Here is a 27,076-nt window from a genome sequence, read left to right as displayed (position 1 = left end):
TACGGCTTTTAGTGAAACTTCCCTTTGATAATTTGAAGAACATCTTTAATCAGGAGTGCCCATAAGGGACGAGGGGTTTATGGCACGGACTGTCATTAGAAATTTTAAGGGAAAGTGATTTTAGAGCGCTTTTTGGAGGGGGGGGGGGGCTCTCATTCTTAAGGGAGGGTTTACTCAGTAGCAAGCGTGGGGGTGTGCCATTGTTCTTGGGGGGGGGGGGGGCGATGGCACTCTGCTTTAATGAATGTTTATTGATTCTTTAAGTATTTTTGCATGATAGTTGAATAATTAGGAGGTTTATCTCAGGATTTCTTTCTTTTCCTGAAAAATAAATTTTGCCATACCCTAGAACTTCTCTCTTAAATTTTCATAAATATCATAATTTTAATGATGATAGTCAGAATATTATATTTATCTATGCCACAACTGGACACCCCTGCCATAAATTATGCCATGATATTTTTTCAAAACATCTAATCACCTTCCCCCCTTTGTAAGAAAGTGTCACACTTCACCTAACCCTCTCCCCTTTCCTTGTCACGCTATATTACATTCACATTTTGCTATTAAATTTTTTTTAAAAACCAAAATATGAGATGTCACACCACTTATTACCCCCTCTCTACTATTTACAGTTGTGGCAACAATTTCTCAATGAGCAGGTAATATTTGTCTTTAAATGAAGTTACACCTTTTTTTTAGCATCTTTACCCTTTGTCACAAAGTGTTACACTTAACTTTTAAGGGGATGTCACTCTCCTTGTCACACATCACACTATTTTTATATAGGCGGATTTAGGACTGAGTCCCTGGGGGGGGGGGGCAGGATTTTTTTTTTTTTTTTTTTTGAGCAATATTAGTTGAAGTTAAGACTGGATTTATAATATAGACTTACTATGGCCCTAAGCTGTTTCAGCTTTTTGGTATGTTTTGTAGACCCGGACAACTTTTCTCTCGGTGGCAAAAAAAGAGTAGACGTTAAATCCTGGTTATCACAAATTTGCCATTTCAACTGCGCTTGCGCGCAGACTTAGCTTTTTGTGCTTTCTGTTTTAAGATTTTGTGTTGCTTGTTTATATTTAGGTTGAGCTAGAGTCCCAACAAATTAATGAATGTGATTAGAATATTTTCACAGCGTTTTTGTGATATATTATATGAAACTACGGATATGAATACCTGATAATCTTTATAATGTAAAGGGAAAAATGACACTTCAATATTTATTGTTTGAAAATATTTACTTAACGTAAACGTAAAACACGTTGTGTACTTCAAAAATGACTGGAATATGAGTACAGATCTCCGTCCTTTGCGGATATTTTACGTTAGGCGTAAACTGCAGTATTGCACATTTTTATTTAGGTTGATGGTTTGACTTTGTATTAGAAGTGATGCTGCAAATCTAATACGCTCTTCTGAGGTTGAAAATTTGGCCCTGAAAAGGGCCTTTGATAGAAAAATCAGACTCCGAATCCATTAATAATTAAAACTCAAAACTCAATCTTTCAATAAGAACTAAATCAGAGAAAGCTTTGTGATTTCTAATTTTTATCTGTTGCTATCTCATATTTATTAACATATTTAAAATGTTTAATTATTTTTAGCAAGATTTTTGAAATCAGCTAAGTCAGCGCACAAGCGCAGTTGAAATGGCAAATTTGTGATAACCGGGATTTAACGTCGAGTCAAAAAAAGCCAAAGTGCCCCCCCCTCCCCACTAAGTTTTATACATATGGTTCATGATGGGAAATGGTGTCCTTTTTCATTCCCAATTAGATATACCAAGTAGAATATACCAACAGAATATACCCAATTTTAGGGTGTCCGGGGGTTTCTCCCCCGTAGGAATTTTTGTAAAATAGATATAAATTTCTGTATTTTGAAGCCTTCTGCAATTCGATGAATTGCACAAAGATTCAATCTGCACAAAGATCTCTGGGAAAAAATAGCAAAATACTCTTTTACCAATTACGATAGTACACAATACAAATCAGTGGCAGAAGTCCTCAGAGAGAAAAAGCAAGGGAGAAGATAAGATTGTTTTGTTATTTGCTTACATCGGGCTGTTTAAATTCACAATTAGTTTTTGGTCAAGCCTTTAACCCACCCACAAATACAACAATGAATTAAATACAAAATGATCAAGAGTAAAAAATGCTTTAAAAAAATGGTGTACAGATTTCGAAAATAGATAACAGGAGAGTACCATGCTGCCCATTTGTACAATTTGTAATTTATACAGTTGATAAGAAATTAAGTTGAAGCACAATTTGCTTAGGAATTTCAAAGACTCATCTAATCCATTTCAAGGACTTGAGAAAAATTAAAATTATTTAATTACAAGCAGTGCAGAAAATGAAAAGGAATAGAGGTGGTGTTTTTTTTCCTGTGCTGAACAGATTAACAATATGCAGTAGAAGTAAGATAGAAGCAAGCAATACAAAAGAATTTTCAAAATATTGCACTGCATTTGGGATTAAATAAACAGCAATATGTGAAACATGTGAATCACAAAAATTTATCTCAAGTACTGTTACAAAAACGTGAGAACCATGATTTTTACATTTTTGATGCAAGATGAGCCAAGGAACTGAATTTAACATATTTCGGCATTTATTCTTCTACCGTCTATCCCCTCCCATTTGTTATAAATGTTTAAATTTATTGTTTGTATCCGTACTTTTCCAAAATTTTCAAGCACTTTAAAATGAAATTTATTTTTTCAAGTCCTTCCTTTTTTTTTTTTTTTTTTTTTTGATAAGGAACAAATCATGAAAATTTCTGGAGTTGGAGGCCTTCAACAAAGCGGGTGTCCTAAGCTATATAGCTTGTTTAGTTTATAGGAAAATTCACTTTTTCTAAATCTTTGTTTCAGTTTCTAATTTGTTGAAATAATTCTTGATTATTTTAAGTATTGCAGCTGAATACATAGCTCGTTCAGTCGATATTTTCACTTATGTACTTGCCTTAATAGCTTTCAGTTCAAAGTAGTCGTTTTCAACACATTTCAGTATCCCAGTGACCGCTTTACTACTTGTAATATATTGTATGGATTTCTCTCCCCCTCCCCCCCCCAGAAAAGGACAGTCACTATTCTCTTCATTTTCGCGTCTGAACTATTCAAAAAAGAAAAAAAATCATGATTTTTTTCTTTTAAGATTTTGGAAGGTTTATGGTTACTATGTATAAAGTCCTCCCAAGACTGGAGGGGGCATTGCCCCCCTCCGCCCCCCCCATAAATTCGGACATGTATTTTTATAAACATTCTTATAAAAAAAACATGTGATGGCACACTTCTTGTTTCCCTCTTCCTTGTCACAATTTCAGAACTCTCCATCCTCCGTAAAGTGTGACATTATTCGTGGACAATCCCTAACTTCAACTCTTAACAAAAAAAAAACTTTTCCTCTTATTTAATAACTAGTGTTACCTGCACAGCTTTGCCCGTTGTAGAAAATTAAAAGATAATTTGGTTCACCTGTATATTTACAAATAATGGAAGGCGAATTTCTCGCCAATATGCTCGCCTATATTCCACGTTATGATAACTTGGTAATTTACTCATCCATCTTATGATAATTTTGCTCGAAAAAATGTTCTTCAATTGGAATTTAAAAAAAAAATCAAATTTTCGAAAAATCGCTTCAAGGTGCACACCCCCCATGCTACAAACTAATTTTGGGCCAAATTTCATGAAAATCGGCCTGTCTAGGAGCTATGCGCCTCACAGAGATCCAGACAGACTTTCAGCTTTATTGTTAGTAAAGATTACAAATAGTGTACACTCACATTACTGACAGAACACAGATCAACATACTGTTGCAATTTGTCTTCAATAAAACGTTCATATACCGCTTTTTGAACTATCACCTGAAAATAAACATTTTAATTCTGACAAAAATGCAAAGAAAAGACAATTAGCACAGTGTGACATTTTCAAAAAGATTATACCTGGAAAATTTTATACCTGGTACATAAATTTGAACCTTAGATTGCATATTTATGAAGTAAATAATGTAACCAAATAATCAACTCAGCAACTACAATTCAAGAACAAGTTATATTAAAAAAAATATATATTTGAAGTAATCATAACAATATTAGAAATTAGAAAAATATTTATCAATCAAAAATAGGCGGACATAATAGTCCGCCCCCCCCCCTCGAAAAAATTTATAACATTTTTACAACAGTAGATCCCTATGACATTAATTGAAATTAAAAAAAAACATTCTGTAAATTATTCATCGCTGGCAAAATATATACACAAATATGCATCAAAATTTATAAACACAAGCAGTTGAGAGGGTCACTTGCATTTATGATTTTTACTGATTTATATTTATACTTATAAAGGTTTTATTAAATTTATTTTTTTGTTTATTTCCTTTTGTTTCTTTAAAAAAAAAGTTCACTTAGAACAATATACTTTCTAAATATATCCAAAGAAAAAAGCATAATATTAAAAAGTTATCAAATGGTGATGATTGAGTAACAAATTTTGCTTTATTAAATATTATAGCAAAATTCTAGCAGTTTTTAGTTCAACAAATGGGGCTGCATAGTGGCTCCATCCCATTTGCAGACCTAATGCATACCTTAAAGACGTGGCACGTGGCACCTTTTTCAGCCAGTTTGAACCAACTAATATTCAATGACATGTTACAAGAGTCATTACTTCATTCATTTTATGCATAATGTATATGTACAATTAAAAAGATTTTATTCAGAAAAGTCAATTTCGACATGAAGAGTGCTTAGTTGCTGTCTTTTCAGCTAAAAACTTGATTTCATCCTGATACTAAATTAACCAACTAGGTAGTAAATTTGAATTAATACTTTAACCCCGGGACCTTCAAAGTGGTCAATATCGACCCTTAATATAATATAATTAGCAGTGGCGGATCTAGAACTTGGACAAGGGGGGGGCTAACTTAGGTCTGTTAAAAAAAAAAAAAAAGTCCAGTATAATATCGTTCAGCATCCTTTTCACGAGAATGTTACGACATTTGTTATTTAAAATAAGCATATGTTTATTTTTAACTTGTAAAACATGAAATACACTAAAAAATTGTCAAAAGAGTTTATTTTTTAAAATGATTATGAAACAATTTTTCAAAAACACAGTCGGCACATTAGTTGTAAGAAAATAAAATGATTTAATTTGTTACTCTAGTTTAAAACAAAAAAAAAAATACTTTAAACATTATTTGACATGTTCCCAGTTTTCCAAGCACATTCTCCTCTTCTTACTTTTGCAGAAGAGTTCAATTATTTTGTCGACAGATACATCTCTATCTCTTGCCACATTTGCTAGAGCAAGTCCATTTAACCGTACTTCTCCCATTGTGCTTCTTAAATAGGTTTTTATCCTTTTTAAGGTAGAAAAACTACGTTCAGCTGTTGAAGTCGTTACTGGGATTGTTGCGAAAATTTGGAGAAGAACAGCAATAGATGGGAAAAACGAAGGGTCTAGCTCTTTCAGTGCCCCGATAGCTGTTGTAGGAGGACCGCATATCGGCAGCCATTTATTCCTCCACATCTTGATTTCTGCTAATAGCAAGCTCAAACTTCCTAGTTCATCTGTAAAATTCCTGTATTTTTCTGCAGCAGTTATAATATTTTTGTCAGTATACCTCGACAAGTTCGATGGAATTAGACCTTCGAGGGGAAGCACTCCAAGAAAATCTCTGCTAAATCTGCAATCAATCTCGGAAATGAAGTGATCTATCAGAGGAAGAAAGACTGTTCGTCTGAAATAAACTTCTGGATTTTCTGGAGGTGTACAGTCTCGAGCACTTTTACGCTTTCCTGATCTGGGTATTTCTAACTCCAGATCCAATTCTTCAGCAATTTCAAGGCAGTTTTTGTAAATAGTTTGAAATTCGAGTTCTGCGTTTTGTCTTACACTCCGAAAAGTGTCCAAAACTTGAGACACATTAGCTAATGCAGAAGACAAATCCTGCTTCGGGCTTTGCAACTGCTGACTTAGCCTCAGTGTCAAACTGAGACAGTACACTGATATTTCGACGCCAACAATAAATTCACTCCTTTTTATTGAAGCATTTAACATATATGCTTTTGTTGACGCTTCGGAAGAGGCAGTTGTATGTAAACTTTCCAGCACAGTCACAACAGGAACAAGTAGTTCCTTAAATGTTATTAGGCTGTCATGCCTTTCTACCCACCGTGTAGGGCAAAGTGCTTTCAATCTCTTTTTTTTAGTTTCCGAAAAGTCTTGCTTTTCTACAACATCGATTAATGCATTTGTTCTGTGCGCAGAAGCCGAGAGAAACACAGAGACAGTCTCAACTGTTCCCATTACGTTTCTTATAACAGGAATTTGGCAGCTTTTTGTGATGCACAAATTCAGGGAATGGCTGAAACAATGAGTATAAATGGCGAGGGGTTGCTCCTCGGAAATTAGAGCTTGAACGCCCTTAAATGGCCCAGACATGTTGCTTGCTCCATCGTAGCCTTGTCCACAGAGGTATTTGTAAGACAAATTCAGTTTTGTCAGTTCTTCGTCTATTGCGGATTTAATCGATAAACCAGTTGTCGCTTTGAGTTCCACGAATCCAAGGAAATCTTCCCTGGTTGTGAAACTGTCTATGTCGACATATCGCACACAAAACGTAAGCTGCTCCTTCTTACTTTCATCTGTGGTTTCATCACATATTATTGAGAAGTATTTGGCTTTTTGTATACTACTCGTAATCTCCGAACGGATATAATCGCCAATGCATTCGATTATGTCGTTTTGGATTGTTTTGCTGATATGTGTACTGTTTTTTCTGCAAGTGGTAAGGTGCGTTTTCAAATCTTCATCACCAGCATCAATTCTAAAAGCCAATAGACTTTTGAAAACACCCTGGTTTCCTCTTAATGCATTTTCTTGCTCTTCCCTGCTGTTCAAATTGCCGTCATCCCTATGACCTCTCAAAGGCAGATTGTTATGGGCACAAAACAGTACGGTTTTTACTATAGGCTTCAAGCGTTTTAAATTTTACTCTATTATAGAGGCTTTTCTAGCGTCTATCAGGAGGCCAACATGACTTACTGAACTTCCAGGAATAGGCTCCATGGATTGTTTAAAATGCAGGGCTTTTTCCACAGAAAATTGATGGTATTGGGTAGTTTGGTGATATTTTAGTTCTTCTGTAGCTTTCTTAAACTTAATCAACGGCTCCTTAACGAATGTTTTAAGCACCTGAAAATAAATAAACATCTTATTAAACTGCAATATAAAAAAAAAATTTGACGCTCAATTAATATCCCAATTTAGGTGTTAAGAACCGGGTGGAACATTAGAAGCAAAAGTCTTTCGAAATAATTCAAACTAATTTATGTTGATATTCGAGGTTTTATCTTTTAACAGTATGCATGAGTTGCTTATTCCTTTGTATTACTTGATTTCGAATTGAGGTAATTTCAATAATTCATTAAAATTACCATTCTTCCTATTTTTATGGACTTTGCTTAGACAATTAAAAAAATAAATTTGTTATGAATAAATACAGCTTATGAATTTACTTGTCTAATATGATAACTTTTAGTTTACAAGCCTTAAACATATGTAAAAAATATGATGTATTGATGCCATCGACGTTAAAACTGTTAACATAGATATTTTGTCATTGATGTTTCAAAAATAATTAAAAATTAATTTAAATGAACTGTTTTAATAATAATTTTTCTATCTACGAGGTTGTTTTGGTCTATTTCTTCCTTTGGCTTGTGAATGATGGAAGCTTGATCGATATTGACATCGTGAAATGTATTCAGTGGGTCATGAGATTTGCGTAAAACCTAAAGCTGAGTTCGCACTAAGGCGCGGGGTTGCGCGATTCCCGTTTTTTAAAAGATCGCGGTCTTTCTTATCTTGAATTTTTCTATTTTTCAAATGTACTTAATAACGACAGTCAGTATAAATGAAATAGCCGAAAAGAACTTTTGACCACCACTTAATGGAAGAATCTAAGAAATAAACCAAAAAAAAAAAAAAAACAGAAAAAAATATCGAGAAGAGCGCTTAAACTATTATTTTGCCTATAAAGAATATTGACACTATTAAAAAAAAAATTCAATTCAATTCTGAAAAATGCCACTTATGAACTGATGGAATTTCTCACCTGATTTCCAATTCCAGCTCCAGTTGGTGCAAACAGAACGCACATTTTACAAAATCCACCAGACGAAAGCTCACTGTAAGCAAGCCAATTGTACTGCTCCAACCATTCTCGTCTAAATTTACGGTTCTGCTTTCCTTCAGCTCTTGTTGGAAAGCTATAACTCACCGGAGGCTTCCATGTTTCATTTAAATATTTCAGCTTTTTATCGTCATCTAAAATCTTTCCAACAGCTAATCCAATATCATATAATTGATAATTTGTTAAAGATGTTATATCAGTAGGATTCTAAAAAAAAAATACATTTATAAGTTAAGTAATTTAATATATTCCCTACAAATTATAATACATATTCCTATCTTAAAAATACATTCAAATAGAAATAATTTACCTGATACAAAAAATCTTGAATGTTCAAAACGGTTTAAATGCATTTAAAATGCAGTTGACACTCAATTTTACGAAACTCTATTTACGAACACTCACGATTTTAAGAATTATTCTCTAGAAAAAAAATTTAAAAATCTTAAATTTAAGCACTGTAATTTTTCATTATTTTTTATGGTTAAACCAATTTTCTGAAAACGAAACTATCTTTCTCATGCAAAAAGATAGTTATTTAATAATATATGAACAAATAAGATTCCTTTTCAAAGTTTTAGTAAATTTCAAAAAATTTGTCTAATTCATTAGCAAACATTCTAAATTCACACCTTTATTTTTTCAACTTATGAGAGTACCAATGTAGAAGAGAGAAAAAACTATAGTAGTATTGCAAAAAAAAAAAAAAAAAAAAAACCCCTCAGTATAAAATGCTGAAACTTAACATGTGAAAAATAAATAAATGAATTAAAAATTGAACAAAGGCACCTGATTTTTATCAGATTGCTTTGAAATCACCTCATCTTTTGCCCATGTTTTGGGGTAAAAAAAAAAAAAAAAGATTTTTCAATGCAAAAAAAAAAAAAGTGCAAGCTTATGGATGCAGAAATTCGTTAAACGTCTTAGACTCCATAATCTCACACTTTTTTTTACATTGAAAAAGGGGGTTCCTGCTAACATGACCCCCCCCCCATGTACCAGCAATCATGATTACTATTTTACTTATTTATGCTTTAAACGATAATTTTAATTTTATTTTTGTATATCAATATACAGTTGGTATGTTATAACATATTTAAAATATAGCTGAATTTTAAAGAAAATATATTTACTTGTTCTTTAGAAGTCTCACATCCAGCTGTACAGTTGTTCACATTCTCAACGTTAGATGTAGTCGGCATGCGTTGTAGTAGTCCATTATTAGAACACGGCTGTTTGGAATCTGATGGTATTTTATCGATACTAACTCCATCGTGTCCTTGGAAATCATCAGTTATATGCGTATTGCTTTTACTAAAATAATCTGTAAGTCGACGCTTCATATTCACTCGACAATACTTATATTTAAAATATCAAAACAATTGCGAAATAAATCAAGTCAAACACCAATTTTGCGCCCGCCCTTTAAAGCGCCAGTCCAACAAAATCGCCACATTTGTTTCTTAACAAAACTTCCAAGTGTGAAAAAACCAAGAATCCAAGTATGAATTTTAATACAAGCAATTCGTTAAAACAACAGTTCAATACTGCGACAACCGATGCCGCGTCCCAGAAAAACTTTTCCACAATTTTCCACCTTTTATTATTTTAACTAAATTTTCGCTCTTGGTGTTTCCTTATCAGTAACCTTAGCATATTATGAGCATTACTACTTCGTTGTGCTATTGCTGGTTGTTCAAAAGAGGAGTACTCAATGTTGTCTCTGGGCAGAAACAGCCTATTAAGAGTTCATTTACAATAAACATAAGTCCTAACGAGACACATGGTCAGCAATTCAACATTACAGAAAGGAACTATTGCTTTTTTTCTAGTCCGACTGCATATTCCTAATTCAGTGGGAGGGACTCTATTATCGGTTTCCGCGGAAATAGGGATGCACCATACCTGCTCCTGATGATACCTGTCAGTAGCCATTATGTATCGTCCTCTCCGGCTTGCTTAGTACACTTGCTTAATTTACTGCCTAAACGTTTTGAAAAGGATTAGTGAACGACAGGTTTTCATTCTGGATGTCGCGGGCTTCAAAGAAAGAACAGTGGTGTCCGTTGACAGGAAGAGAATTTAGTAAACATAATCCTAGCTTAAGTTTACAAAAGTGGTGCAGTAATGAAAATCGCTGAAATTTCATTTTCTATGAATGTAATTTTTAACCAAATGGTAAGGGTTGCTATAGTATCCTTAGCACCTCCCCCTCCTCCCCACTGCTCTACAGATCCACCATTGAAGCTGTATAAATTTTATGAAATATTACAAACTTAGTAAAAATATTAAAGTATTAAAAATATCTAAAACTGAAATTTTATCGAGTGTAAGTTCTGACCTCAAGGGGATACTATAGACCCCCTTAGCCCCCCCCCCCGCATAGATCTGCCAGTGAAATGTATAAATTTAATTTAATATAATACAAACATAAAATATCCATAAGTAGTGCAGTATTAAAAAATATAAAATTTCAGTTTTATCTAGTATAAGTTTTGACCTCATGGAGGTAGGGGGGGCTATACTCCCTTGCCCCCCCCCCCCTCATAGATTCGCCACTGACGGCGTTAATTGGAAAGTAATAACTTCAGATTAAAAACCTCGATAGCAGAACAAAGTTATTGTCTCGAAGACTTTCCATGAAATTACAAATCGCATTGTAATCTGTTGTAAGTTTTAGCCAAATGGGAGAAGGGGTCACAGTCCCCTTACTACCCCCCCCCCCACCCCAAACTCGCCATTAATAAACCACCGTATATAGTGTACATATTTAATAAAATATAATGCATGTTTGTAATTCGCAGAAGTATTGACGTATTTAAAATCTTCGAAATTTCGGTTTTATCTAGTGTAAATTTTGACCTTATGGGAGAGGAGGGGGGGGGGGGGCTATAGCTCCCTTAGCCTTGGAATGATGTAAAATATATTACGGCTAACTTTCAGATTAAAAAATACCTCGATCGCAGAATGAAATTATTCCCTCTGAGCCGTTCCGTGCCATTGCAGATCACAATTTAATCTGTCGTAAGTTTTGACGAAATGAGAGAAGAAGCTACAGTCCCTTATGCCCTCTCCCATCCCCCATGTATACGCCGCTCTATATAGTGCTTCTATATTTATTTAAATATAATACAAACTTAAACATGTTACAATATCGCAGTATTAAAAATCTCTGAAATTTCGATTTTATCTAGTGTAAGTTCAGACCTCATGGGGGGGGACTATAGCCCCTTTAGCCCCCCCCCCGTGGATCCGCCACTGATAGTGCTTCTATATTTATTTAAATATAATACAAACTTAAACATGTAACAATATTGCAGTATTAAAAATCTCTGAAATTTCGATTTTATCTAGTGTAAGTTCAGACCTCATGGGGGGGGCTATAGCCCCCTTAGCCCCCCCCGTGGATCCGCCACTGATAATTAGGGGTCCGTTTGATCTCCAAGCTTGATTCAGTGGTGGTGTGAGGGGGATATAGCTGACTCCCTCTCCTTCAAAGCAGGAATTTTACTTTTTTGAGCATACAAAACAACTAAAATAAACTATATCCCCTTCCTGAAATTCAACAATATTCTCCACCAAAATTTTTTTTCTGGCTAGACCAGTGGGTTGATTAGCCAGTCACTGAATACCATTGCTATTCAACTGTTAATTTATTAATACCAGTGCAATAAATAGGACTTTTGATTGAAATATGTTTAGTTTTGAGATGGATAGTATAAGTGAATTAAATTTATAATAATTGGACTATGATTAAACTTTGGACAAAAATAAGTAGCATGCAAAGATATCTAAGACTTAGTAAATCAGTATTTTACTGTTTAATAGCATTCCCAAGCTTCCATAGTCAAGTTGGCTTCAGTCACATTAATTGTATTTCAACAAAGCGTAGGAATTAATTGAGTGCAGAGAACTAACAAATTTCAAAACAATTATTGTAAATCTTGCAAGCTTCGTAAAGCACCAGCATCCTTTTCATTGACTTAGTAAAAATTTGGTCTTTCAAAATAAAACTAATTACGTAAGTAACATTCTTTTTATTTTTTAGAGGGATTTAATAAGAGAATCAACAAAATTTTAGGGTTTGATGATCAAAACAATTTTGCGGCTCCTGCTTTAACACTTTGACAGCCAAGCCAAAACTGCAAATGTTCACAGTCGGGCAACTGTTGTGGCACAGGGCAATCGTATCTGATAGCCAGTGTCCCAACGGAAACTTCACTGTCTATCACATATGATAGCCATGGCAGTCAAAGCTTATTACTTTCTTACTTACTTGGATGAGGGCCAAAGATATGTAAATGGAGGCACCCAAAGCGAATCGACAACAAGAACTGTAAGGCACAAGTTGATTCACATCACTGGAAGGAATATCAAAACTTGGACCAGAGGAAGCAAACTTTTCAAAATCAAGCACCTGGCACAAAACGAAATATATTGAGCTGATGTTTGAAATACACAGAAATAGTTTCAAAATTCATGCTTTATTCTCATTAAAAAATATTATCACTTTTATTACTAACAAGATACAATGTCAATGAGAAATTCTACAAACAAACATGATACTCTAAGCACAGGGGCACCCCAAACATAAATTTTTGGGAGGGAGGAATACTCAATTTAACAAAGGAAACTGAATTTTATTGAATATCAAAATATGAGCATGCCCACGTACCTGCTGCATGTACTGAGATGGACCCATCATTTAAGAGGATAAGGAGTGTGCAATTGCCCACTAGGGTGGTTCAAAAAAAATTTTTCCAGCTAGAATCCAGGACAACCTTTATTTTTTTAGACTTAATAATTGTGTTATGCTGTAAAAGATTTAGCTTCTTACTCAAATTCTAAGAGGGTGCTCAATGACCTCTCAATTTAACATTAGCTGGAGCATAGAAAATGTCAAATTTAGAAACATTTAATTTCCCCAGCCGTTTTTTTTTTTTTGTTAATAATAATTATTTTATTGCAATGTATATGCATATTACTCGTGTATATTACTGCAATTATGGTTTATCTTATATAATTAAAAACTGAGCCTATGTATGTATGTCCAAGTAACTTCTCCCGAACGCCAATGAACTGACCATCGAGCCAGGTATCGATGGATTTGTAATCTTCCCGTCCTCATGTTTGGCTATTTAACATAATCATCCGATAATAATTAGCGGAGATATCAATTAAAAACTATTAATTATGACTCTTAGATTTCAAAATAAAATCCCTATTTTTCGAAGGCTTTCCTCCATTAAAATTATGATTCAGTGTTTCATCTCAACTTTCCATAACAATGCTTTTATTAAAATTTGTAGCTGTGGCGTGAAAAAAATCATTAAATGAAAGATCTGTTGCCGTTTCTTTTCTCGAATATAAACAAATAAAATTTTGGTTTTTGTTTTGAGGCTTTTTCCGCAATCGGGGGATTTAAAATGTTTACTTTTTTGGTTATTTTCCCGTAATCTGCCGCAAAATTTTACTGATTTTATTTTTTTTTTGTTCAAGCCTGATTGTTGAACACGCGTCACTAGACATAACTATTATTTTTGAGGTGCACCATGCAAAGCCGGGTGACGCAGCTAGTATATACATATATATATATATAAGGGTGGTCCTTATTCTTGAAGTTGCAGATATTTTACGCGACGCCCCCTCAATTTGTTCCATTGTACAAATAAATGATCCTTGCAAAATTTTAAGTCACTCCATGAATATTAACACGTGCCCCTAGGGCCCCCTTTTTTGAGTTTCGAAGAAAAAATTGCGGATTTTCTCATTTTTATGTAAAAATATTCTAACGTTTTATATTTAAAGTAAGTTTGAAACCCAATAGGTGCTGCTGCTTCCAGACTGACCATTCTCTCACTTTCATTCTGTAAAATTTAACATGTTTCAGAGAATAAATGTACACCAATGGCCTTGGGTCAAGCGTATTGCTCTTCTGCACTTGTTCCAACCAAGTGGCAGGGGAACGTTTCTTCCCATCAAGATGGACACAAGGAATTCTACAGGCCAATAATGAATGATCTAGGCCATTAACGAACGTTCTTTGACAACAACAAATTGCCTCCTCCAGGCTTTGGGGGTGTTGATTTACAAAATTCCCTGTGTATGTAATAGGTGGGGCAGATAGAGTCGCAAGGTTTCAATGTTATAAATATAAGTAATTGCAATTATATTTTAATTCGCTGTTCTTTAGTTATAAACATACCTAAATGCTTATGCAATTTTTAATTTTTAAAATATTAATTTCGAAAAATCCTCGATTACTCCTAACATAAAAATATACTGTATTTTTCATAGCTAAAATATAATTAAAAAAAAAATATTCAGATCGGAACAATGTAGAAATCTATACTTTAAATTAATTTTCTTCTATTTCAGTACATTGTCCTTTATTATCTCATCAAATTCTTGCGATTCACAAGATTCAGAAACCGAAATGGGTATCTATCCTATCCTGTTGAACTTTTGTTTTCTACAGCTGGTCTACCACAATGCAAAAAAGCTTGGCAACTACTGATATCTGCTCGCCTTTCATTACTGTTAGACAAATGCCATATTAGGGATAAAGATGTTGTTCATTTATTTACAGTCTATGTAGAAGCAGTAAATTTAAATCCAAATGGCCTAGACAGATTACAGAGAATTCTCATAACTTGTAATAATATTTCCTGGTAAATTTCCTACTACAGGAATATGTTTTCGGCAACCTGGAGCTTATCCCTGAGCCACATGAGTAACAAAAGGAATTTTTGTTTGAAAATTTTTATGTTTAGGAAACAATTTAAATTGACCTTACGTGAAAAGAAAGCCCTTCAATGCTGTTTTACAAAGCTGTTTTACAATTAAATGCTGTATGAAGATATGGTTTTTCGCAGCAACTCAATCGAGGCTCCTTTGAATAATATAATATGTCTGAAACACTAGCAGCGTACACAATGACGACAAACATGCAGCAGAAGCAATGATTGGAAAATTCATAAATCACTTATGGTATTTAGGGGATAAACTAGTAGCTTTGTCCGTATTGGATGACGGAATTAACTTTGAAGGTAGGAAAAGACGAGTCCAAAAAATGCTTGTAATAAGAAAGACGTGTCTGATGACTGTTTAACAAATTTCAGATAACAGTAGTGATTTGGAATACTTTCTTAGTAAAGATCTTCCTCTTTATAGAATCAATTACGAGTCAATAAAATTCTTTGATAAGTTACAAATACTAAAAGGTTTTTTCCTATTTGATTCTGATTCACGGCAAAATGAAGGAAGCTATTTAAAGGGAAAAGCGATCGTTAAAATACTGAAAATTGTGAATGATACAACTGAAAGAGGAACACAATTAATCGAAGAATTTCACAACCAATTTATCAAATATGAGTCACAAAGCATTTTATTTTACAGACGGTCCAAGACTATCGGAAAAAAAATACACACTATCGAGATACATTGAGAAAAGCGTACGATTAAAGAAAGTTTTTAAAGCATTATTTCATTCTTATTCAACGTAAAATCTTTAGATAAAGTAATTAAAAAGATTAATTTTAGAGCTACCTCACTGTAAAAATATTTTGAAAACCTAGGAAAAACGATGTACTGGGTCTGAAGTAAAAACTCGAAGATTTGTGGGAAAATTATCAAAAGTGTTAAAGTTCAACGGCCTAGGGGCACGTGTTATCATAGACCGATCGAGTTCAAATTTTGCACACGTTACTTGTTATTATAGTGTCACAAAACTAGGGGAACTTGTTGAATTCCGAAAAAAAAATTTTCCCATATAAATAAGGACCACCCTAATATATATATATATATATATATATATATATATATATATATATATATATATATATATATATATATATATATATATATATATATATATATATTACCTGGTAATTCTTGTAACTTTTTCCATTAAAAATTTCTAGCCAAGATAGGACAATAATTTATTCTTACCGAAAATCCTCATACATATAATAGCCAATTCACTGATCGAGTAACAGTGACGTCACCAACAATTAAACTTGAGCCATAGCAGGATAATTTGATAATATTTTCTGGAAATGTTTCACATGCAGGGAAATGCTTTATTTTGGCAAGGTTGAACTGGATCCGGTAACTTCACTGTTTTACTGGTAAGACTGTCATTTTAGGAGAATGAAGGTATGAAAAAAATGATAAACAATGAACGCTATCTACTGGAGTTTTGGGTTAAAATTTCAACTATCAAAATATCACCTAACAGGCAATTGCTTTGTTCAAATGTAGAAGCAATTTTCACCTGTCATAACTTGACGGGCGATTTTCTAGTGTCATAATAAGAGCCTATCTACCAAGGTAAGCAAGTATTGGTATGTATTCATTTTGTGATGTAATTTTTATTCATTTATGATCTTGCTTTGGTCTCATACAACAGTACTTTATTTATTTCTAAACTTTGTCAAGAAATAACATTGACATTTTGCTTTGATATTTATAGTTTACCCCTTCTTTCAAATTGAGTTTTTCGCTGCTTTACGTATTCCTTCAAACAATACTTCACTGATGTAAAATTATTTTGAGTCCTTACATAGTGAAACCAAATGCTGAGTTGTAGAAAATCCCTAACACAATTACTTTGTACGAAGTGGTTCAACTTGAAATGGCATAATGCCTTGATTTGTGTATCAGAAACTACTTGAGATATCTTTTGAATAGATAATGCTCACTTCGGAATAGTGTTATTCAGTGCACATCCCCTGCAAAAATGGATTACATAATTATGTCCCTTTTGTGTAAAATTTAAACACCAGAGTGTACAGGCTGACCAGTAATTAACGTGTTGAAAAGAAATCTCAATTTCTCGAAAACTATTGGGCGTATCAAGTCCAAACTTGGCGGTTAGATTCAGTGCATGTGCGGATTTTTTTTTTTTTTTGCACACTCTGAATAAAATGGGTTTTGTTGTTTATTTTTTAGTGAAAATGTCAAGATATAGCATTTCGGAGTGCATTTTCATTGTTCGAACGTATTATTTCAACAACAACCCAATTGTGACTCAAAGAAAGTTTGCAATTGAGTTTATGCATAAGACAACAAACAGACTCACTTCTGAAAGATACATGAAAAGTTCAGGAAATCAGTTCATTCCAGCAGTTTAAAATGAGCCAGATTTCGAAAGTGTGCGGTTCATGCAAGACGACGCACCACCTCATCGTACCTTGGTCTGCTTGAAGAGCACTTTAATGAGCGGATTTCAGCTTTAGGTACCCAAATTTGAAAAATATGGGAATTAATTTGGCACCCTTTTCTCCTGACTTGAATTCCTGAAATTAATTTTTGTGGGGTTATATCAAAGACAAAGTTTAGGCTAGAAACCCCAAAAGCATCGAAGACCTGAAAATTGGGATTTAGAATGTTATTGAAGGCATTGAAACTTCAACCCTTCAGTTAATAAAGCAGAATTTCGCTATTCGTTTGCACCATATTATAGCTAGTGATGAAAGACACATCAAACATGTATCAAACAAATTCCCATGTATTGTACTTTGTTTCAGAATTTAAATATAATTTTTTGAATCAGTAGTTTTTGAGAAATTAATTTTTAATATCAGCGCGTTAATTACTGGTCACCCTGTATATTAGCTTTATTATTCTTGGACACATTCGACTGATTAGAGAGAAGATAGAAAAATCTAGATTTATGATACATGTTCCTATTATAATAATTTGCAGCAGCTAATAAACATAAAACAAATTTTTACATTACACTGGTGCTCAAACTATCCTTTCACCAACATTTATATATAAGTTTAAAACAAGTAATATTAAAAATGAATCCGGTTTTATTTATTTTTTCTAGAGAAAGGTTATCACAAAGACAATTAATAGCTTAAACTAAAAAAAAAAAAGGAAGCAGATCCATACATTTTTTTTTCATTTGGAACAATATTAAAGTATGAGACTTAGATGCCCCCTTTGAGGCAAAAGGCTTCATTTGAGTCTGTCTTGCAATTTATTTGAAATTTTCTAAAGTCGAATGACACACTGGCATGACTGTGAAATTACTGAAACCAACTGCTCAGTGACTTTATGTTCTGAGCCAGAAATGGCTACACGGTTCAATACAAATTATTTCAAATTAAAATATCCTTTAGGTGATAAATTCATTGATTTCAGGATGTGACAATCTAACAGATTTTTTAAGGAACAATTTATATTTGGTGCATTTTATATGAATCAATGCTATGTAGTACAGAAACATGTCATTAAATCACAGGGAAATACAAAAAGGTTTTTGTTCAAAAAATATTTTAGCCAAATATTAGAGCATAACGCTTTAAAATATTTATAGAAACAATTCCTGAGATAGTAGAGAGACTCTGCATGAAGAAGTGCACTAAGTTCTGCATTTCAAATTAGCTATAACAAGGATTATCACCAATAAAATACACTAATTTACCACATTACTTCTAAATTGCTCATTTGTCTTTTGCACTTAAAATCCACGTCTTAATTCCAGCATGTGAAATTTAGCTCGACACACCCAGGGTCTGCAGGTTTTATTAGCTATTACACTTCTAACATTACCATGTACAAGGAATATTCAGAAAGTTAGTGTAAAAGATAAAGTTAGCTGCTACTAAGTTCCTCCAAGTGGCACTATAGGAGCTATGGTGATACAAAACCTTTTTCATGGAAGAGTTGGTTTCTGTAGACAATGTACCACTGAATAATATACAAAGAAAAAGAGAGAGAGAGATAGAGAGTAAGGAATATTATAACTTTGAAAATAGTATAAAATATTTCCAAATAAAAATTTAAACAAATGAAATTTGTAAATAAATAACATTTCACTACTTGTTGCATAGCAACTGAACCTTCTTACCATTTTTATTTCTAAACCAGTACACCAAGTCAGTGTTATACTTCATAAAAACAGCCTACCTTGCACTTTCACTGGCTACAACATCTCAGCACTCATTTTTCAAAACATATGTGAGCTGCAAATGTAAAATCCACCTGTACAATGTTGAGAAAAATGTATTGGATACGGTTTTTATCCTGTTCGTTTTTTTAAAAATTATTTTTGATTCTAAGCATTCAAATACCTGTCAGCATAAACTATGCGCATGCACAATATCATAACTACTCACTTTTAAGAAAAAGAGCACACCAAAAACCTGGACACTGAGGCTCAACTTTCGTTTACTTTGAATTTCGGTCCACTCGTTGGCTGCAAAGTATGTTCGCCAAATGCTGATGCCGGCCATTTCGGTGTTGATTTTGTCGGGAGTTCCTTTTGCAATTCCGGGAATTTTTTTCCCCTCTCCACCCATGGAGCTCTCGGCAACATTCTTTGGGCCGGCCACATTACGGGCACTGGTAGTTGAAGCTCGAACTCTTGGACGTTCCCAATCAATGAAAAATATGTTGATGGTGCATTGAACACAAAGTAAATGGATGAGCTCAATGGTCTGAAAGGAAAAAGCTTCATGTTACAAATAATTAATCATTTTTTGGCTGAAATGCTAAGGATTTGTACAGAACTTTGGTAAGATCTCATTTGGAGTATGCAGTTTAGTTTTGGTCTCCTCATCTTAAGAAAAATATCAATTTATTAGAAAGGGTTCAAAGGAGCGCTACGAGGTTATTCAATCGGTTTTCTAATTTTGATTGTGATCCCAGTGTGATCCCAGGCTTAGAATGCTTATCTCTACATAGTATAAAATGAAGTCTCCAAAAAGCGTCTGTGTGTTTGAACTCGCAAAACTCGAGAACTACCCAGCTGATTGTGCTGAAATTTTCACAGATTCTTCCTTTAAGTCCTGAAAAGGTTTGCAGACCAGTTCCAATAAAATTCGATAAATAGTTCGTTTTTTATTCCAATTTGTGTCTAATTTTCACATAAATTCTCAAATATGGGAGTAAAAAATTATTTGCACATATTATTACATATCGTTAGAAAGGGTAGAATTTTCCGCGTTCTACGCCATTTGTTTCAATGCTCTAAATTTATTACGGCAGGAGTTATTTGCGTTTTTAGCTCGAATTTTTTTAGGCTTATCTGAAATTTAGGCACTACTTTCTTCATTAAATAAATCAATAAAAAGTGAAGGAATTGTCCCACAGCTTTCTTTTTGAAGCAATTGGAAAAAGCGAACTTTTTTACTCCAGATCTAACTCGACCTTTTATCGAAAAAATAAACTTTTATCTCGAAAGGAAAAAAAAGTTACAAGCCTTTTTAAGTTAAGTTTAACAAATCTCGATTCCATTTAAATTGTGAACCATATTTTTTTCGCATTTTAATTCCTTAAACTTATTTTATTTTGTGTTTCCATGGTTACGCATTTTAAATCCATCTTTCTGGACTTAATTTCTTAAAAGTATTTTAATATCTGTCATCATTGTTTTGAAGGGAAATCATGATGTTTTTTTTTATTTATTTTTTACGCCTGATTGTTGAATGTACGTCACTTGACATAATTTTTATTTTCAAGGTGGACCGGGCAAACCCGGGCAATGCAGCTAGTCATGTCTAGTCTTCAGCGAAGGAAAGTAGGAGGGGACATGATCCTGTTATTTAAGTTTATTGAAATGGAGGACATGTAGGGACCATTTCTGCTCCTTTGGCAGGGGCCAGCTTTTCAAATCCAAAGTTAATCTTAAAATCATGAAAAATCTACTTCAACAGGGTTGTGAGCATTTGGAACAGTTTACCAGAAGCACCCGTTTCTTGCAATAGGGTGAATAGTTTTAAAAGGTTTTTTTTTTATATCTTCATTGAGGATTAATAAATGGACAAGGACCAGCCTAGTTGGGCTCAAAGCCAGTAGCTGATCATCACTTTTGTATTTGTATTTGATTTTAAAAGGAAGAAAATTTAGAAACTTCTGAATGTTTTGAAGAAACTGATCCTATTTTAGAGAAACTCCGAAAACAAAATTGCTTATGCTACAGTGCTGTTCTGTCCACTGAAGAATTTCATTTTAGAGAGCGATGTAATTCATTTATAATATTTCAGGGTGCCCGCTCTTTTTCACAGAAATGTTGAAGTACTTTTAAGAACTTTCAAGGATCTCATTGAGGGGGATACTAGGGAAATATCCAAGGCAAAATTTTTTCACCATTACGGAAATGTTTAAGCGGGCAAATGTATTTTTGTTGAGAGTGGTTTTGAGAGATATTGCGTTAATCACATAACCTCAAATCCTAGTGCCAACTTTGCTTATGGAAAAGCGTAATTGTTCATGCAGAACGATGAGTTAGATAAATATTTTAAAGGCTTGATTTAAGAAATACTTTTAAAAAGTTAAAAAGGTAAATAAAAATTGCATTTTGAAGAAAAGAACTTATTTTACTATATGCAGACAATTAGCTACACCATGAATTATTTCCTTAGAAAAGGTATCTTTTTTTTTTCAGTTGAAATAAAACAGTTCTGAACTTACTTTCATTGCAAAAGCTAGTCCTATGTACACACTTACAAATTTAACTTGCTCAGGTGTAGGTAAAAGAGTATGAATAACATCTTGTTTCTGCAATGAAAATATTTTATTTACAATTTTATAAGCTTTGTTGCATGTAATATAAATATATAAAGTTCAAAGTTCTCATTAGAATGCCCGAACATTTGGTATTTAATATTCATTTTTCGACACAGAAATTACTTTTATAATTTTTTTCCTTCAAAATAATACACATTTTCTGAAAACAGCATGCACTTTTTTTTACTAAAAACGGCAGAACGTTTAAGTTGAAAAGAGAAACTTATTACTAAGTTACTTCCTTCATACATTTGAGCTAGCTTTAATGTAGTTCTGCCCAGTGTTTTTTTCTTGTTGTCACTTTACATTTATTAAATCAAAAAGGGTAATTTTCTCTTATATGAACACTTTCAGATACACAACTACTCAGGAACTATTATTAAATACATTTTGTCCTTTATTAAGTACTATGAGAAATAAAACCAAAAATCATAAGAAAAGAGCATTTGGGACAGATTTTTTTTAAAGAATAAGTTTGAGCAACTGAAACAGAGAGAGTTCAAAATCATTTTGTACACAATTAAATTGTAACTTTAAAACATTTAACTGAATATGCATTGTGTGAGTACTGAAACAACCTTTTTTTTGAGCAATCACGATTGCTTATTGTTTGGTTCCTTTTTAGCCTACTTTCCCAGTAAAAGTCAGAAAAAGAAGAAAAAAAAGCATGAAAAAGGTTTAATGCATCTTAAAAATATTGTAAAAAACTAAAAAAAAGTCAAAAATAAATAAAATAATTAAATAAATATTGGAAATTAAAAATTGGAAAGTAGGGTATTGAGATGGGGAAAAATGTCTGTCCCCCCCTAAAAACTTTTGAATGAATAGTCCGATTCGAACAAACTTTTTTTTGTTCGAAAGATCTCAGCGAGGACACCTCATTCCCATATTTCACTTCTTGATTTGAACTATTTTTTGTTCAATTTTGAACAGTTCAAAAAAACTTAACATTAGCGCCTACGGGGAAATTCAAGGCAATTCCGAACTGTGAGGCGAATTTGCTTCAAACAAACTTTGTAGGAAAAAGCTTTTGATGAAAAACTTGTATATAAAATATCTTTTTGATTTGAACAATTTTCCGTTCAATTTTGAACAGTTCAAATCCCTTAACATTAGCGCCAACGGGGAAACTGAAAGTCAATGTAGATTCTGTATTTGAAGGTGGCTTTTTTTCAAATTTTGTTGGAAATAGCTCTTTGACTCCGAGACTTTAGGGGCACTTGACTCCGACTCCTATGCCCGACAATTAATCGGACTCCGACTCCCCGACTTCGACACTGACTTCGTAGCTTTGGCAAAAATTTATACACGAAGGACAAATGACCGACTCCGATTCTTAGATATTCGACTCCGACTCCTTTACCCCAAAATGAGATTGACTCTAACTCCGCAGCTATGGTTCTGACTGTGAAATAATTATTGTTGATCTGACTTGTTTTTATTTTTACGCTAAAATTTTGATTTAGGTATTCAGTTTTCGGCGAATAAACTCGAAATCATTTATGTTTCTACATAAAAATATGCGCAGACTTTTTTTTTTTTTTTTTTGACAATGAAAATTTTTTCTTTAAGTGGACATTTTATTGTTTTTATTTATTTTCGCAAGTGCATTAATTCATTAAAAAAATTGTTTTTGGCAACAGGGGAAAAAAAGAAACGATTTTCTTTTTTTTGATATGATGTATTTATTTTAATGAGCTTATTAATTTTAATTATTATTTTTTCGTTTTGAAAGCTGTTAAAGATTTTTTTAATGGAAAAAAGTGTATTAGCTGCTTTGTTTAAAAGTTGCTGCTATTTTTTTTTATGCATTTAATTTTTTTAGATGAGTGAGGAATATTTTATTCCTAGAAATCAGCTTAAAGCATTTTAAAGATATGTTTGAAAAAATTTGAGATTTTAGCTATTCTTGAGAATATTGATCAGGTACTAGAAAGTAGTATGGCTATACGGGAAAGTAGGCTCGTCTAGTTCTAGACAGAATTTCTTGTTCAACGTGGACAAGGGGCCTCTGCAGCAGCACCACCGCCCACCAGTCTCTGCAGGCGCCCTGTCCCCTGGAATCTGCTTCTACTGAGTGGTGACGTTCATATCCTATACACACGCACACTTACACACATACACACTCACACAAACACGCCTTTAAACACATACACACTCACACAAGCATGCCTTTACACACATACACACACGCTATGTGCATACACACAGGTCTACCCACACATACGAACTTACACAACACGCATGCGCGCCTACACACACAACTGCACACACGTAACCACCCAGGAGGAGGGGCAGGTTTGGGGAGCAGGAGCTGTTTCTGGAAACAATAACTCCAATGAGTAGGGTCCTGTCGCAACTCGTGATTGCGAAAAACATAATTTGAATTCAAAATTTCAGAATTCAAATTAATTAAACTTCTCATTCCTTTTCTTTTCTTTTTTTTTTTTTTGAGGTCAGTATGTCAATTAAGCCATTTAATTTCATTTCCTTAATTTCCATTCAAGTTGTACTCCTCTACTGCATCCATAGAAATGTTTTCTTCATTTAGCTTCATAGTCTAAACCATGAAACAGACTTGAAAAGTATAATGAGAAGCTTGCAAAGATACATTAATAGTATCAACATAAGATAAATTGCAGAAAGAACATTATTGAGCATTGAAATACCAAATGAAACCTAGGCTGGAACCAGTGTGTAATTCTTTATTCTTTTCTTTCTTTCTTCCTTTTTTTCTTTTACAGGGTTGCCACGGAAGTTCAAGAATGAAATTCCCTGACATTTCCAGGTTTTCCAGGTGGTTTTGAGAAAAATTCCAGGTTATTGATCTCCATCTTCATTTTGCAACATTAATATATACATCTCAAATTTTGATAAAACTTACCTCATTTTCAATCTTTGCAAACAATGGTTAACAAATTTAATTTACTCAAGCTGAAGTAATCAAAAATATGTAGTAACGGTGGTTCAATTTTTTTTTTTCTCTCAGGTCGAGTCCAAGACACCCCTTATCTTTTTAAACTTACTAATAGTATTGTGCTGTAAAAGTTTTAGCTTCTTACTCAAATTTTAAGAGGTTGCTCAATGACCCCTTAATTTAACATTAGCCCTATAATAGAAAAAGTCACAAATTTAGAAACATTTAATTTCCCCAGCTGTTTTTTTTAATGTTAGTAATTATTTTATTGCAATGAATATGCATATAACTCGTGTAGATTATAGTGTGTAACATTGTTTTTTCAGTTCAATGTATTTTTTTAACCCCCTCCCCATACTTATGAAGTTTGGGGAGGGGGTCGAGCACTGGCTTTCAGTTGGGATAGGAAGTTAAAATTCTTCCAGTATTTTTCTACCCACAAGTCTAAAAACATTGAGTGGTGTCCTGTTTTCTAGGAGAAACTCTTTTTTTAAGTTTATTTTTGAACTACCCTAATATATTAACACAAGTGAAGCAAATCACTGTAATAAAGAATTAATGTAAATGTAGCATATCTAATTTTCAATAGCGAGGAGCCACTGCCTTACATCAAGTGAAAGAACTGCGAAATTAACATTTGTGACATCTGTATCACGAAAATAAAGTTAATTGCTAAAATAATCTGAACTAAAAACTTATGAAACCTAAACTTTTTCAATTATTGCCTTCCACCCCTCCAATCCATTGAATTCACAGCGCTTTTAGACTTTGGCCAGTAAAAAAATCATGCATCTTTTAGCTTCACATATTTCCCCTGTTTGTTGCTTATAGAACAGGGGTGCTCCCCCCCCCCAAGTTCAATGGCACAATCCTCCCCTTTCCCCCGCAATATTTCTGAACCCATTAGCGCTTTTTTTTATTTTTAACCCTCTTTTTTTATTTATTTTTTTTTCCTATTTATTTATTTTTTATTATTATTGTTTTGAAAGAAATGTGCTCGCTCCTCCGCAATAAAATACACACACACAGATGAAAATAATAAAGTAAAATAATATGAGCAAATAATTTGAATGAAAATAAAGTAAAATAAATAATTAAAAAATCCCCCCTTCCCAAAAAAAAAAAAAAAAAAAAAAAAAATTGGTGGCGCAACTTGCGCCATAATCACTCCTGTGGGCACCCTGTCATAAAGTTAAATTTTGAGCAATGATCAGAAACTTCTCTGATGTGCAGATTTTTCTTTAATCGGATTAGTTTTATTTTGAAAGAAAGAAGCGCATTGGAAGTCTTTAAAGATCACTACCAAAATACTAAAAGATTAGCGATGCTTCTGTAAAAAAGAAACTTTCTAAGTTTAAAATTGTCTAATGAACTAAATTTACAGAACAAAATTGTTTAGAATAATACGATTTCATTAATTAATTTAAAGAAATAATATAAAATATGAAAAGATTATTACAGTTCATTAAAAACTTTAGTTGCACTCGCAGACCAAACAATGTGCTGTGCATCATAACAACTTCAGAACTGCTGACGTAAACAAGCAGCGTTTAAACAGAGCCCGCTCAAACGAGGAAGAAAAGAAGTACCTTCTGCTCATGTCCGCCGTCGACTGCTATGGCGCACGTGCCAATGGCAGAGAGTTGATAAAAAGAACTGCAGGGGGGAGAAGAAAGAGGGGAATGACAAAACGACGAATGGGAATGGCGGCAAAAAAAAGAAGGTTGAAAGTTTTTTTTTTTTTTTTGACGTCATATAACGCAGGCCGCGCTAAGAACGATCAAGATCGATCGGAAATATGCAATTTTTCATTTTCCCTGACATTTCCCTGATTTTCGGCCATTTTCATTTTCCCTGACAATTCCAGGTTTTCCCGGTTTTCCCGGTGCGTGGCAACCCTGTTTTATTTAGAGAAGGAGAAGGGAAGGGGATTTTTTTTTAATCATATGAAAAAAATTTATTCAAACAAAATGAATATTCATAAAAATAGCATTTATATTAGATAAATATTTTATGGTTGGAAATACTATAAAACTTTTTTTTGAATCTAAACATAAAGAGATATTCCTTTTGTCTCAAATTATAAAAGATTAATTTCATAGATGTAAATGAAAAAATGTTAATATATTCCAATTTTTAGATAATTTTTGAAAAATTTAATATTTCATTTAGCCACTTTGCGATAACAAAATTTTACTTATTATGGTTGAGAAAAACAAAAAAATTAAAACTACAAAATATAACTGATGATACATATAAGAAAAAGATTGATATTATATTTTAGCAAAAAAACCTACATTCAAAAAAAAAAAAAAAAAAAAAACAAATTCAGAGGGTTTAGTTTAATGTGTCTGCTTAGAAAACCCCAGTAGGTTTTTAGGTTTTTCTGGGCTGAGCCCAACATGTCAAACCTGTCAATCAAGTAAAG

At 33.2% G+C, this 27,076-nt stretch overlaps 1 protein-coding gene across 1 annotated transcript in view; it reads right to left on the bottom strand.

Annotated features, from left to right (window-relative positions):
• LOC129226290 (meckelin-like) overlaps positions 1 to 27,076 on the bottom strand; it is a 94,438-nt gene that overhangs the window by 29,172 nt on the left and 38,190 nt on the right. Inside the window, exons 19-22 of the mRNA XM_054860893.1 lie at positions 21,636 to 21,722; positions 19,340 to 19,660; positions 12,487 to 12,627; positions 3,790 to 3,870 (exon numbers count right to left, since the gene is read on the bottom strand). Coding sequence (XP_054716868.1) covers positions 3,790 to 3,870; positions 12,487 to 12,627; positions 19,340 to 19,660; positions 21,636 to 21,722 — 630 coding nt within the window. The remainder of the gene's footprint in view (positions 1 to 3,789; positions 3,871 to 12,486; positions 12,628 to 19,339; positions 19,661 to 21,635; positions 21,723 to 27,076) is intronic.

The sequence above is a fragment of the Uloborus diversus genome, chromosome 7 (genome assembly GCF_026930045.1).
Source record: "Uloborus diversus isolate 005 chromosome 7, Udiv.v.3.1, whole genome shotgun sequence".
Lineage (NCBI taxonomy): Eukaryota > Metazoa > Arthropoda > Arachnida > Araneae > Uloboridae > Uloborus > Uloborus diversus.
The sequence above is the reverse complement of the archived record's forward strand: the minus strand, read 5'-3'. Positions and strand labels throughout refer to the sequence as shown.